This window comes from Dasypus novemcinctus, chromosome 23, assembly GCF_030445035.2.
Source record: "Dasypus novemcinctus isolate mDasNov1 chromosome 23, mDasNov1.1.hap2, whole genome shotgun sequence".
Taxonomy (NCBI): domain Eukaryota; kingdom Metazoa; phylum Chordata; class Mammalia; order Cingulata; family Dasypodidae; genus Dasypus; species Dasypus novemcinctus.
The window spans coordinates 18703270-18717386 of NC_080695.1; the positions used below are offsets into that span (position 1 = coordinate 18703270).

The following is a 14117-nucleotide window of genomic DNA, read 5'->3' on the forward strand; positions in this document are numbered from 1 at the left end:
CCCTCCCCCTTCCCCAACTCCATCTGGTGCTTGTTCCCGGCACCAAGCCCTTTCGGAAGTGATGTCAGGTTAAACAAAAGGCTGTCTGAGTCCACACCGCAGGGAGGCCCCATCTGGAAGCCTTTAGCCCCGAGGTGGGCTGGGCCGGCCGTGTAAACAGGCTCCGGGAGACGAGATAAATCCACGCGCTGAAGGCTTTGCAGATGACTTCCGAAACCCGGGGGAGGAGGGCTGCAGCCGCCACACATCAGTCCCTGGCTGTCCCCATCGGGCACAGCCCCGGGCGCTGGGAGCTGCCTGGGTGGGGAGGGCAGGGCTGGTTTCCCTGGAGACGCAGACGCAGCTCATGGCTCCGCCTCCTTTCGCCCCCAGGTGTGGGCCTGCCCGGTGTGTACCCAGGCGGCGTGCTCCCAGGCACAGGTGAGGGCAGGAGGGGTAGGGGGTCCCGAGGGGAAGGAAGCCAGCCCCTGCCAGCCCCCCGAGCGCCCCCTCGGCTCCCCCAAAGCCGAGGGCAGCAGAGGCCGTGGGGCATTCAAAGCTCAGGGTGGCTGGACATGCGGTCAGCCCGAGGCAGGCCCCGAGGACACACGGTGTCCACAGTGGGGGCAGCTGTTTCCCAAACGCTGTGAGTCACCCAGCGCCTCCGCCCTGCAGGAGGCCCCTCGGAGCAGCCCCCCTCACCCTCTTTTCCCTGCCAGGGCCTGGCCCCTGCCCGACATGTGACCTCCCGAATTCCCCCAAAAGCCCAGGCTCGGGTGGCTGTGCAGGATTTGCTGACGCGGGGCCCGAACCCCTTCCGCCAGGGACAGCCCCGCCCCGGGGATGAGGGAGAAGTGGGAGCCCCCCTGCTGGGCCAGGGCGGGGCTCGCGGCCTGGGCAGCACCGCTGCCCCGTGTTGGGGCCTGGACGGGAGGTCAAGTGAGAGCACCCCCACCTTCAGGGAGCATCCCACTTTACCAAATGCTGCGCCTCTTTTGGGCCTTCCCTGGTGAGGGGGTCTACACAGCCTGAAATTCATTAGATCAGTTTAGCAATGAGGCTGTCGAAGGCACAGGCTGGCAGGGGCTAGGAAATGGATGAAAACTCGGGTCTGGCCTGGGGGTGACGCAGGGAAGGAAAGTCACTGCCCCCCAGGTCTTCCCCGGCCCCCCACCCCAGCCCCGGGGCCTGGGCCCGGCGCTAACAGTCAGGAGGCTGACGGGTCAGCAGGGTGACCCCAGGGAGAAGGCTCCGCCTCCCCTCCCTCACTGCCCCACCCCTCTTTGCCCCTCAGGAGCTCGGTTCCCCGGTGTGGGGGTGCTCCCTGGGGTTCCCACAGGGACTGGAGTCAAGGCCAAGCCAGGTATGCGGCCCACCCAGGCGGGGACGTGGTGGGAAGCTCCACTCACCCTCAGGACCCACCTGGCCCCTCCCTCTGCCCGGGATGGGGGAGGGCATCCTAGGCTCGGGGCCCACCCAGTGGGTGCTCCTTTCACCCCAGCCCTGGTGCAGCTGGCTGAGATGGCGTGCTAAGAAATCCCGGCCCGCGTGAGCCAGGGCGAGCCAGGGTGGGCTGGCAGAGCTGGCCACTGCTCAGGCCGGCGCCTCTCCTGCCCCCAGTGCTGCCACCCGCCGGCCGTGCCTCTGTGCCCTGCTAGGGCTGCAGGACTGCTCCTGGCTCATGGCCGGTGCTGGTGGCACTTTTGCCAGAATCCCGGGTGAGCTTGGGCTGGGTCCTCCGTGGAACCAGCAAGTGGGCCAGCCAGGCGGGGGGCTCTAGCCCTGGGAGAGGCTGAACTGCCCCCGCCCCATTGCCCTCGTGCCCCCTGCTCTAGGCCTGAGTCTGGCTTCCGTACAAACTTGCCTCGGTCACTGCCCCCCACTCCAGCTCCTTGTCTGTGGGGCAGCCCAGACGGTGCCAGGGCTACAGGCCCGATCCGTCATGCCGTGGCCCAGGCCCCAGAAGTTTCCTGGAGGAAGCGGCCCACCCCCCGCGTGCTCAGCTGAACGATGCCTGAGAAGCAGGGAGGCCAGGACCTTCAGGGCGGAGTGGTTTCCGGGTGCGGTGGGGGGCTCGTTCCAGCAGAGGCAGAAGGTGGGGTGTGAGGCTGAGGGTACAGGAGGGACCCCGAGGAGGACCTTGGGTGCTCGCCCAAGGAGCAGGGGCCTCCTGATACTGTGCTCTTTGTTCCTACAGGGGTTGGACCTTTTGGGGGCCAGCAGCCTGGAGTCCCACTGGGGTACCCCATCAAGGCACCCAAGCTGCCAGGTAGGTCAGTGGGGGGATTCAAGAAGCACAACTCGGGGAGACTCGCCGCTGGGACCCCAGCTGGAGGGGGTCTGGCGTCAGGAACCTGGGTGACGAGGCCCACTGCTGCCCACCAACTAAGGAAAACAGGGGGCGTCAGTCCTGCGGGTGTGGGACTCCCCCCCCACATGCCCCGAGATGCACGTGTGTACATACACCCCCAGGCACACACACACAGTGCACACGCATGCGTACGTAACACAAACGCACATGCGCCGAGACTGGAAGCCACTGGTGTCGATGGACACCATTCATTGGCAAGACCCCTCTGCCAGCTCAGACAACGAGACGTTTCCATTTGGGTAAGGAAGATACTCTGACTCGAGGGCCAGGGCCAGGCCTGGATTTCTAGGGAGACGGACGTCCCATTCTAGGGGTGCGGGTGTCATCACGGCCCCCTCTGCCCAGGGCCTCTGCTCTCCTGAGCTTCTCTGTAAAGAGCTCAGGACCCTTGGGGACTCCGGCTTTGGCACCTACGAGGGTAGATCTGTCCGCCCAGGTCAGAGGGGGCCCTGCGAGGCAGGAGGCGGTGGTGGGGCAGCCCCTGAGCCCACCCTGCCCTCTCCACAGGTGGCTACGGACTTCCCTACAGTACCGGGAAGCTGCCCTACGGTAAGGGCCTCTAGCTCTTTCCAGGGGCAGGTCCTGGCAGGGACACCACAGCACAGGCCTGGGCATAGGGCAGCACCCAGCTAGGGGAGGGATGGAGCCTGGGACTGGGAGTCCCCCAAAGAAAGAGCATGGACTTGGACTCGGGCAGCCTGGTTCTCGGTCCTGCCGCTTACCCCGAGGCCTCGGGGCAATCATTTTTCTTCTCCGAGCCTCCGCATCCTCAGCTGTAAAATAGGAGTAACCATCATTTTTGGCTGTAGACACGCGTGTCTGTGTTGCTTTAACTCGGGCTGGGGGGTCACAGGGTGAGAGTCTGGGCAGCCTGGGGGAGGGGAGGGCTGAGGGAGGGCAGTGGCCATGAAATCCTCTTGATTGACCTTGAGCCTCTTGGTTTGCAGGCTATGGGCCTGGAGGAGTGGCTGGTGCAGCAGGCAAGGCTGGCTACCCGACGGGGACAGGTATGGAAAGCCTCACCCCGCTTCCATCAGAGGGGCACAAATCACCCAGGCTGCAGCACCCTTGGGCTGGCCAGGGCCCACCCTACTTCCAGACCCCCACCTGAGCCTGGAGAAGGACGCTGGAGGGGGGCAGCTGCAGCTCTGCTAAGCTCAGCTTGCTGTGCAGCATAGGGGGAGGGGTGGCTCTCTTGGGGTTGGGAAAGGGTGGGTTCTGGAGGAGCTGGAGCCCAGTTTTCCAAGTCTCCTTCCTCCCACCTCCCTCAGGGGTTGGCACCCAGGCTGCAGCGGCAGCAGCAGCTAAAGCAGCAAAGTTTGGTGAGTGCCTCTGGCGTCCCCACCTGCCAGCCCCCAGCCCCCTGACCGCTCTTTCACTGATACCACTGAGATCCAGAGCCAAGTTTTAAAGTGCCATCCACCCATCCCTCTCTCTGTCCATCCATCCATCCCAGAGACTGGGGACAGATAAGAGCTCTGCTGGAGGGTATAGGCAGTGTTTCTACCTGGAGGAAATCAGGAAGGCTTCCTAGAGGAAGTGACATTTGGGTCAGACTTTAAACGACAGGTAGGGTTTGCTATGTGGGTAAAAACAAGGAGGGAGTGGGCACCGTGGTGGGAAGAAAGACCATTTTCGGTGGTACATGGACAAGCATTTAAAAGTCGAATGGTTATGCATCAACTTAATGTGTTCTGTAAAAATGTGAGTTTGCTCGGCCAGCCCACGATCCCTTGGCTAGGGCTGCTGCAGGTGTGACCCAGCCTCCCCGTGCCCCATGTCATGGGCAGAGGGGGCATCCACCCCCCTGCCCCAGGGGTCCCCAAGTTTGGGGTCAGCCCACCGGGGACCCCAATGCCCAGCCCAAGGGGAGTCCTTCCTCTGGTTCTGATGGGACAGACCTGTCCTCACCAGCCCCGGGAGGGAGAGAACGTGGGGAGGCACGAGCTGGAGGCCGGGCCCCCGGCGGCCCCTCAAGCCCAGCGCTCGGCCCCCCCTCCTGACACCGAGGCTCCTCGGGCGGGCCGGGGCCGGAGGGGGGGGGTGGCTGGAATGCGGGTGCGGGAGAGCAGGCAGCAAGGGGCTGCCCGCGCCAGGCGGCCGCGACGCTTGGCTTACAAACTTGGCGGCATCTTCGGAACACAGGGAGAGGAAGCCTCGGACATTCCTTCGGGGGCCCCTCTGGCCCGGGGAACGGCCGCTTGTGGTTTCTCAGTATGTGGCAGTGATTAGAATGGGATTTGTCGGAAAACATTCAGGTCCCTTGATGTGTGTGTTGAAATGGACACTTTGAGGGTGAGTCAAGGAACAGTGGGGCAAAGCCCCCCAAGCAGGCCTGGCTGGAGAGTCCCGGGCCCCTTTGCCCAATTGAGACTGTGCTGGTTAAAACGTCCGCATCCCAGGGGCCCTGCTGCCCGGCCCCGGGAGGGTCCCCGGGAGCCACATCTGTGCTGTCGCATTCCCACAGGCGCTGGAGGAGCTGGGGTTCTCCCCGGCGTGGGTGTCGGAGGTGCCGGCATTCCTGGGATTGGAGGCATCGCAGGTAATGTCTCTTCAGGGGGGACGGGGGTGCCCTGGAGGAGGCTGTGGGGGAAAGGGGCTCACGGCCTGCACCTGTCTCTCCAGGGGTTGGGACTCCGGCTGCTGCTGCTGCTGCGAAGGCAGCTGCTAAGGCAGCCAAGTACGGTGAGTGTCCCCAGGGGGGTGGCAGGCCTGGGGCTCCAGCCTGCCCTGGCCTCTGCACGGGTCTTGGAGAGCCCAGGCCTGGGAGGCGGCGGGGATTGTGCCCCCATTCACCTGCAGCCACGCCCCTCTCCCACCCCACAGAGTGATTAGATTATTGATAAGCACGATCTGTCCCACTTTCTCCACCCTAGCATGCTTTGTCACGCCTCCTGGCCTCCTGGCTGGCCACTCTGCCTGGAATGCTAGAGCCACTGCTCCCCACTGCCTAGCCCAGCTGGGGAAAGAGGACCCTGGGAGCATCTGGTTCCTCCCACCCACCCCCCAGGACAGACCCCAGAAGTCTGCCTGGGTGCCCAGTGGCAAGAGTTCCAACTTTGCTTTAGAAAAAGATCATGTTTTTCCCAAACTCTTAGAGCTCTCCAAGGACTCTAGGTCCCTCCCAATCTCTGTAATGAGTTGGGTCTGTGCAGAGAGAACAACTCACCTGCAGTCCTGCACTCAGTACCTGTCACTCCCACACCTCTCCAGAGCCACTGCCCTTGCAGGCCCTCTGAGTTTCCCACGGTGTCTGGACCAGGACAACAATCCTTTTCCTTCCACAGGAGCTGCTGGAGGCTTAGTGCCTGGTGGCCCAGGCTTTGGAAGGGGAGTAGTAGGCGTCCCAGGTGTTGGAGTCCCAGGTGTTGGAGTCCCAGGTGTTGGAGTTCCAGGTGTTGGGGTGCCAGGTGTTGGAGTTCCAGGAGTTGGGGTGCCAGGTGTTGGAGTTCCAGGTGTTGGAGTCCCAGGTGTTGGAGTTCCAGGTGTTGGGGTGCCAGGTGTTGGGGTGCCAGGTGTTGGAGTTCCAGGCGTTGGGGCCCCAGGTGAGTTGGACTTACCATGTGCGTATATGTGTATGTGCTTTTAGGAGAAATTTCGAGACTTTGGATTCTTCCTAATATTTTACTCATCTGTCCTCTTTTTCTCCATACACTTGGCCATGCCTCATCCTCTCTACTTGAAGAGAGGCTACTGCCAGTATCATTTTCTTCAGTTCACCTTCTAACTGTCCATGTACTCCTGGGGGAAGGGACCATGTCTTTTCATCTCTTCGTCCCAATCCTTAGATGAGTAGGTGCTCAGTAAATGGTGGTTGGATGGTTGGGTAGGAGGATGAAGGCATGCATGCATGGATGGGCAAATGGACAATTGGGTGGGTAGGTGAGTGGCCATGTATATGAGTAGACAAACTGATGAATGGGTGAGAAGGGGGTTGATGGACAGATACAAGGATGGGTGGATATGTGGATGGATAGACAGATGGGTAAAATGAAAGTAGTTAGATGGAAGGGTAGATGAAAAGAGGTGGATAGGCAGGTGGGAGACTAGATATATGTAGAAGGATAGATGGATGGATGGCAGATGGATAAGCACGTGGTAGGATGAGCAGATGAATAGATGGGTGGGTAGGTAAATATGCAATGGACGATTAGGTAGAAGGTTGGGTGAGTGGATAGACCGGCAGATGGGTGAATAAGCAGATGGATAGATAGGTGAATGGCTGGAAAGAGATAGTTGCATGGATGGTTGGACCAAGGTCCAAGGATGGTAAACAAATGTGTGGGTCAGTGGGTGGACAAATGGTGGTTGGGTAGAGAGATGGACTGGTGGATACACGGATGGAGATATGAGTAGATAACTGGATGGACGGAACAACTCTTTGTTGGCTTATTAGACATAAAGAAGATAGACCAGCACACAGATGGGTGGACAGAGGGATGCACATTGGGCAGCCCTCCCTCATTCTCTCCTTGGTCTCTCCAGGGCCCGCGATATCACCCGCAGCCGCTAAAGCAGCCGCCAAAGCAGCCAAATACGGTGAGTGCCAACAGCTGGCCCCACCTGGCCTGGCCTTTACTCGCCAGAACTGAGGGACCCCCAGACGCCTTCCGCTCCTACTTCCCCTTTGCACACTCCAGATTAAGGGAGTGACATGTCCAGGGTCACACAGCCAGGCACTGGCAGAGCTGGGACTCCACGTGGTGGGCTCCAGGACTAAGTCTCCCCCGGTTGTCTCCTACCATGGAACCATGGAGCTGAGCGATGGGAGAGTCCACGGGTGGCATCCCCAGTGGGGACAGTGTCCCTGACCCTCCCAGAGCAGCCCAAGCCTGTCTGGGGACATGGGACCCACCCACAGTCTCTGCAGAGTTAATAGAAGGGCCCTTCCCCAAGACCTCAGAGAAGAGAGGGTCAAGGGAGGGCTGAGCTGAGGGAGTGAAAGCTTTGGGGAGATCCAACCTCTCAGGACTTCTGTCCTTCGTGGACCGGACTGGGGTCTGGCATCCTCTTTCCCAGCCGGCCAGCATCCTCCAGAGCCTCCCCAGCCTCTCCCACGGAGGCCCTTTTCCACTCGATTCTCTCTCCCCTCCAGGGGCGGGGGCCGGCGTCGGGGTCGGCGTGGGCGGCATCCCCACGTACGGGGTCGGCGTTGGAGGCTTTCCAGGCTACGGTGTTGGAGTCGGCGGAGTTCCCGGGGCCGGCCTTACCCGTGAGCTTGACTTTCTTGCGGGGCCTCCTGTCCCCGCAGGGGAGCAGGGGGCGCAGCCCGGGCTGGGGAGGAGTCGGGGGGCGGGCGGGGAGGGCCTTGGACGCCGGCTGGCCCTGGCCGCCGTCCAGGCAGGGCGCCGGAGGGTCTCTTTTCTTCTCCTGCCCTTGTAGCTGCAGCCCAGGCAGCAGCCGCCGCCAAGGCCGCCAAGTTCGGTGAGTGCCCCTGTCCTGCCTGTCCCAAAGCCCCGCTCCAGCCCTGCTCTCCCAGAAAGAGCAAACGGGTCCCCTAAGCTCAGAGCAAGGCCCCAGCACGAGGGCAAAGCCAGCTCCCCCCCTTGGGCCCCCAGGGCCGCAGTGGCCACGCTCGAGGGTCCCTGCCACCATCTTCCCGAGCCCTGCCGCCCGCTGCCAGGGCGCTCGGTCCCCCGCTTATCACACCCACCCCCACCGAGCCAAGGCGTGAAGGCGCCCATTCTGTTCCCCCTCCCCCAAAAGGTGGGCCCCGGGCGGGGGAGGGGGTGAGAGCGCTGTTCACTCCCCCAGGTGCTGGAGGAGCAGGCGCCCTGGGAGGCCTGGTGCCAGGGGCCGGCGGCGCGGTACCAGGTGTGCCGGGCACCGGAGGGGTGCCAGGTGAGCCGTTTCCCCCACCTGGACTGGTCTGGCTGGTTTCATGGAAGGGTCCCTGGAGTGGCCAAGATGGGTGCATCATTTTACAGATGGGAAGACTGAGCCCGGAGACGGGGGGAGAGGGAAAACGAGACCCCCACGGTGGTTTGGGGGGGATAGCCCTTCGGGAGTTCTAGTTTGCCGAGTGACCGCAGCAAGCCCCCTCCCTGCCTGGGGACATCGGGGCTGTGCCCTGCGGGGTTCGGGTGGTCTCACTGACTCCGCGGGGCCCTTCTGGGTCCTTCTCAGGTGGGGGACCTGGGCCTTTCTCCTTCACCAGCCAGGGGCCAACGGCAAGAGATTATGTTCCAGCAAGATCGGGTTACCGCCCTTCTTGGCTGCCTCTCCCAGTCAGAAGTTTTCTCTTCTGCATTCCTTCTTCTTCCTGGGAAAAAACACCCCTCCTGAGTTTCCCCAAGAAATGAGCTGTTTCCAGTCATAGTTTTGGATACAGGCACCGTTAGGACTTTTTTAATTAATAGCACCATAAGCAAAAAGCACCTTTTTTTAGACCTCGGTGAAGGAGCACATCCGCACGGTTCTGCCAACCGTGTAGCTTTGGGGGTGTCGCTCCACCAAGCCCAGAGCTAAAATTCCAGAGCCTCAAGTTGTTTCTCAGGACAGGCAGGGAGGGGACGTGCCCGGGCTCAGCTAGTCAGTGTCAGAGCCAGGCCTGGAGCCCAGGTGCCCTGCACGTCTCCTGCAGGAGGGAGGACAGGAGAGGGACTTCTGGGAGAGGGGACAATTAATTTGCTCAGGCTGGATCCTGGGAGGGGTGTCAGCACTGGGGGATGGCAGAGACTGGGGAAGGGGGCTGGAGACCTCTGCCCACACCCCTCTCTTCACCTCTCCAGGAGCAGGTACCCCAGCAGCTGCAGCCGCCAAAGCAGCTGCCAAGGCTGCCCAGTTTGGTAAGTGCTCCCCTGATCCCTAAGTTCTGCCGCCAACCCTCTGTCCCCCCTCACCAGGGCCTGGCAGCTGAGCACCCCTGGCCTCCCCGCCCCCCTTCCTCCCATTCTGGGCACGGGCCTTCCTCGCAGCTCTCCACCCACTGGGCACCCGTGGGGGCAGGGGTGAAGTTCCCAATTTGTTGGGGTTTTTTTTAAGATTTATTTCTCCCCCCACACCTGTTGCCTGCTGTCTGCTCTGTGTCCATTCGCTGTGTGTTCTTCTGTGTCCGCTTGCATTCTTGTCAGCGGCACCAGGAATCTGTGTCTCCTTCTGTTGAGTCATCAGCTCTCCATATGCGCGGCACCACTCCTGGGCAGGCTGTGCTTTTTTGGCAGGGGGTGGCTCTCCTTGAGGGGTGCAGTCTTTGCACATGGGCCTCCCCTACACCCCTGCATGGCAGGGCACTCCCTGCGCGCATCAACACTGTACGTGGGCCAGCTCCACATGGGTCAAGGAGGCCCGGGGTTTGAACCCTGGACCTCCCATGTGGTAGGCGGATGCTCTATCACTTGAGCCATATCTGCTTCCCAAAGTTCCCAATTTGAAACACAAAGTGACACCGGTCCCCGGCGAGCCCCCTGGGACCTGGCTCCGGCCTTCGCAAAGCCCCTGCCACCTCCCAGCCCAGCGGGGACCTGCCTCCACCCCAAGCCCTCCTGGGCTCCAGGCCCCCTCAGGCGACTGTGGTCCCTCTTGCTCCCTGACCAAACCCCCCATCTCTGGCTTCCTCTTGAGGGCCAGTCCGGCAGCCCCAGGCCCCCATGCCTTCCCGAATATGGCAGATCACAAGATCCCACTTGGGAAACCCAGCAGTAGGCCAGGTCCCGGGCCGTGGCTCCCCACGCCTGAGCTTTGGAGGCCCTGCACTGGTGAGGTCAGAGCAGAACCTCTAGGGCTGTCTGGGCCAGAGAACACCCTAACCCCAGGTCCACAGACCCCCAAACTCACGTGTGGGAAACGGACCCTTTTCATAAAACCACCATTTGCTGAGGTTATCCTCACAACCACCTTTTTTTTTTTTAAGATTTATATTATTTATTTCTCTCCCCTTCCCTCTTCCCCCCCTCCCCAGTTGTCTGCTCTGTGTCCATTCACTGCGTGTTCTTCTGTGTCCCCTTGTATTCTCGTTAGGGGCACCAGGAATCCGTGTCTCTTTTTGTTGCATCATCTTGCTGTGTCAGCTCTCCCCATGTGCGGCACCATTCCTGGGCAGGCTGCACTTTTTTCACACGGGGCGGCTCTCCTTGCAGGGCACACACCTTGTACGCGGGGCTCCCCTATGCAGGGGACACCCCTGCGTGGCACAACACTGCGCACATCAGCACTGCGCGTGGGCCAGCTCACCACATGGGTCAGGAGGCCCTGGGTTTGAACCCTGGACCTTCCGTATGGGAGGCAGACACTCTATCAGTTGAGCCAAATCTGCTTCCCACAACCACCTTAGGAAACTGGTATTACAATTCCCATGTTACAGAGGTGGAAATGCAGGTCCCAAGAGCTTAAGGAGCTCACCCACAGTCACACTCATTGTCTCTCAAAACGTTAAGAACTCTGGAAACTGCACATGGCTCCGATTTGGGCTCAGGGAACAGAGACCCTTGAGCTAGGCCGAGGTCACACAGCTGGCCTGTGCACAGACTGGGGCGAGAACCCATGGCTCCGGGCTCCCCGTCCAATGCTCTTTCCGTCGGCCTCTGTCCTCTTTGGTGGGGACGTGGTTAGGGTTAGCTCTTCTCATTCTCTGCAGGGGTAGGTCCCGGCGTCGGCGTGGGCCCCGGTGTCGGTGTTGGACCCGGCGTCGGCGTCGGCCCCGGCGTTGGTGTTGTCCCCGGCGTCGGCGTCGGTCCCGGCGTCGGCGTTGTCCCCGGCGTTGGTGTTGGGCCTGGTGTCGGCGTCGGTCCTGGCGTGGGCATCGGCGGTGTGCCAGGTGAGCTGCGTGGACCCAAGGGCGCCTGAATCCTCCACGTCACCCGCCCTGAACACGCCCCCTCTCCCCGCAGGAGCAGGGGCCCCGGATGCAGCCAAAGCTGCTGCGAAGGCGGCCGCCAAAGCCCAGTACCGTGAGTGCCCTGCACGCCTTCTCGCCTCCCCGCACCTTGCCCAGGCTGGTCCACTGCCACCCAGGCCTGAGCTGAGGCCTGGGACACAGGGCCTCTCAGGGTCCCCTTTCCCCCCACCCCAGCCCGTTAGACCCCTGAGGCATAGGGGCTGGAAGCAAAGATTTGGTGGGTTTAAGTAGCCATCCCACCTGAGCCAGGTGGCCTCATCCTCGTGGGTAAAGTGGAGACACCGATAGCACCTGTGGCACAAGGTTGCTGGCAGAATCCAAGCTAATCCAAAACGGGAGGGGGTGGCACAGTGTGCAGCTTGGGATGCCAGCCTGGGAGGGGGCTGGACAAGGTGGCCATCCTGGTGCAGCCTCGAGGACGGGTGAAGGGGTAAATCGGGAGCAGGGAGGCCACTGCCCCCGCCTGCCCCCTTCCCCCGGGGCCTGAGCTGGCCCTGCCTGCCGCTGCCACACCGCTGCCCCTCTCCGCAGGCGCTGCCGCTGGGCTTGGTGCCGGCGTGCCTGGATTTGGAGCTGGTGCCGGCGTGCCCGGCTTTGGAGTCGGCCCTGGCGTGCCTGGCTTTGGAGCTGGGGCCGGCGTGCCTGGCTTTGGGGCGGGTGCAGGTGAGGTTCCGTGGGGGACTGGGCAGGAACCCCTTGCTGCGCTCAGAGGAGGGAGCCCCCTCCTCCTCTCAGCACAGCCCCCAGCATCCCCATTCCCACCAACTCGGGTACCACTCAGGGCCGCCCAGTGACCAGTCCACTCCGCAGGCGGTCCTCCTGAGCAGTCACAGGCTACTGGGCTAACAGGCAGGGAGCAGACCAGGCAACAGGGCCCGGGCTGCCAGGTCTCAGATATCTGCCTCCTGGCTGGAAGGGTGATGGTGCTCCAAACAGAGAAAAAGGCCAAACCCCAGGACCGGAGAGTGGAGATCCCTGGTGTCAATAAGCATGGAGTGGGCCAGCAGTGTTCTGTTGGCAAGGGGGCCACTAAGAGCTCCAGCTCTTTACTTAGAGGTTATTGAGCCCCTCTGTGTCCAGCCTCAGGCAGACCACAGTGGGCCTGGAGGAGATGGGAAGGAGAGGGATGGAAGGAGGAGGCATAGTCCAGCCCTCAAGCACCCCCAGACTAGACCAGCAGGGGCACAGCTAGATACCAGACCTCAGGACCACAGCCGGTGGAGCTCCAGGCTGGGGAGCTCCGGCTTAAGGGCTGTGAGAGGAGCAATGGAGGCCCCAGGAAGCCAGACAGGGCTCCCTGGAGGAGGAGGCACAAAGGTCAGTGGCTGACCACTCCCCTCTTCTGTTTTCCCAGTACCTGGATCCCTGGCCGCTGCCAAAGCAGCCAAATACGGTGAGTGCACCCCCATTCCCCCCTCCTCCGGCTCACCTGCTGCCCACCCTCCCTGCTGGCACCTGGACACCGAGTCCCCCGCCTGATCGGTGCCCAGGGCCCAGAGCCCGCAGCCCCGGGCTGGGATGGTCAGGGTTGCAAAGGACAATGTGCCTGAAGGTGGAGCACGCCGGGCCCCGGCCTGCCTCCAGCCAGGGTGACAACCAAAAGCGTGCCCACAATTCCCAGTGTCCACCTCCGCGAGCAGCATGGCGAGTGGGCCCGAAGGCCCCCCTGGCCTGGATGGTTTCGTGACACCCAGGGCCCAGGGAGGGGCCGGCCCTGCCAGGGGAATGAGGAGGTGGGCGGCCTGGACCACCAGCACCCCAACCCGAGCGGAGGAAGCGGCCTCACCCGGCCCCCAGGGCCCCCCTCCCGCCTCCCCGTCGGCACGCGCGCCCCCTCCACGGGCTCCGAGGACGTGGCAGGCGCGCCTGCCCTTCCAGCTGGCACTCCTGGCAGCCGCAGAGTCCAGAGCCCGTCTCCTCTGGCTGCCCGGCCTGGCCGGCTCCTCACTGTCCGTGGCGCGGGCCTCCCCAGCCTCCCGGGGGCGCGGCTGGCACCTCTGTCAACAGGCCCAGCCAGGCCACGTGGGACCAGGTGCCACCTCAAAAATGCCCATTTCCTTAGCCCCCAGTGGCCCCAGTGGGCCACAGAGACCCACGGCCCCTCTCCCGCCTGCTGCCGTCTGCTCCAACAGCCTGAGCCTGAAAGATACACCCGCGGGCCAGGCCACCTGGGTCCAAACCTACCTGTCCACGTAAGGTTGAGCACGTTGCATAACCTCTGTGTGCCTCAATGTGCTCGTCTGCAAAATGGGGGTTTATAATAGTACCTCCCTTTCCAGTTGCAATAAATTATAAATAGGCTAATAAGTGCAAAGTACTTAGAAGTGCCTGGCACCGAGAGAGAGGCAAGTGTCAGCTGTCAATGGTAGCTCTGGGCAATGACTCAAAACTTAAAGCGCATGACCACAGATGGTGTGTTCTTTTACTCTCCAAACACCTGTAAAGTGAGCAATGCCCCTATGGAGATGGCGAAACGGGGGTGGAGAGGCCTCCGCTGTAGCGAGAGAGAGCAGGACTCGAACCCAGGGCCGTCAGAGCCCTGTGCCCCATCCTGGCAGCCAACAGTGACCGCCATTCCTCCCCAGGGCCTCCCAGCACGGGGCCTGGGAGGAGCGTCCTGTAGGCCTGGATGACCGTGGAGAAGTCCGAAGCCCCCGGGGGCAGGCTCCGGTCCTGCTGGGGAGGGCGAGGCGGGCCGCGGGCCCATGTGTCTGCGAATGGACTTCCTCTCCAGTGCTCCCGCATCCGCAGCACCCCCTGCCTGCTTTCCCGGGGTTGGGGGGGGGGACACCCCATCCTCCAGAAATGGGGGCTGAGCTTCCCGCCCCTCTTCACAGGAGCAGGAGCCGGGGCCCTTGGAGGCGTTGGGGCCCTTGGAGGGGTCGGGGGTCTCGGCGGAGTGGGCGTCCCAGGCGGCGTGACCGGTGAGCC

The 14117-nt window shown here is 62.5% G+C and overlaps 1 protein-coding gene across 9 annotated transcripts in view; it reads left to right on the forward strand.

Annotated features, from left to right (window-relative positions):
* The window catches only part of ELN (elastin), a 31935-nt gene that overhangs the window by 12585 nt on the left and 5233 nt on the right, over nucleotides 1-14117 (forward strand). For 2 of the 9 annotated variants that reach the window (XM_012526233.4, XM_012526232.4), the window contains exons 10-28: nucleotides 373-420; nucleotides 1274-1342; nucleotides 2177-2248; nucleotides 2858-2899; nucleotides 3298-3357; nucleotides 3622-3672; nucleotides 4818-4892; nucleotides 4976-5035; nucleotides 5638-5895; nucleotides 6836-6889; nucleotides 7446-7562; nucleotides 7733-7774; nucleotides 8105-8191; nucleotides 9082-9138; nucleotides 10926-11105; nucleotides 11179-11238; nucleotides 11718-11849; nucleotides 12541-12579; nucleotides 14024-14110. In XM_012526233.4, the coding sequence (XP_012381687.2) occupies nucleotides 373-420; nucleotides 1274-1342; nucleotides 2177-2248; nucleotides 2858-2899; nucleotides 3298-3357; nucleotides 3622-3672; nucleotides 4818-4892; nucleotides 4976-5035; nucleotides 5638-5895; nucleotides 6836-6889; nucleotides 7446-7562; nucleotides 7733-7774; nucleotides 8105-8191; nucleotides 9082-9138; nucleotides 10926-11105; nucleotides 11179-11238; nucleotides 11718-11849; nucleotides 12541-12579; nucleotides 14024-14110 (1590 nt within the window). The remainder of the gene's footprint in view (nucleotides 1-372; nucleotides 421-1273; nucleotides 1343-2176; nucleotides 2249-2857; nucleotides 2900-3297; nucleotides 3358-3621; nucleotides 3673-4817; nucleotides 4893-4975; nucleotides 5036-5637; nucleotides 5896-6835; nucleotides 6890-7445; nucleotides 7563-7732; nucleotides 7775-8104; nucleotides 8192-9081; nucleotides 9139-10925; nucleotides 11106-11178; nucleotides 11239-11717; nucleotides 11850-12540; nucleotides 12580-14023; nucleotides 14111-14117) is intronic. The other 7 variants (XM_012526235.4, XM_058285936.2, XM_012526238.4 and 4 more) reach the window with 6 other exon arrangements.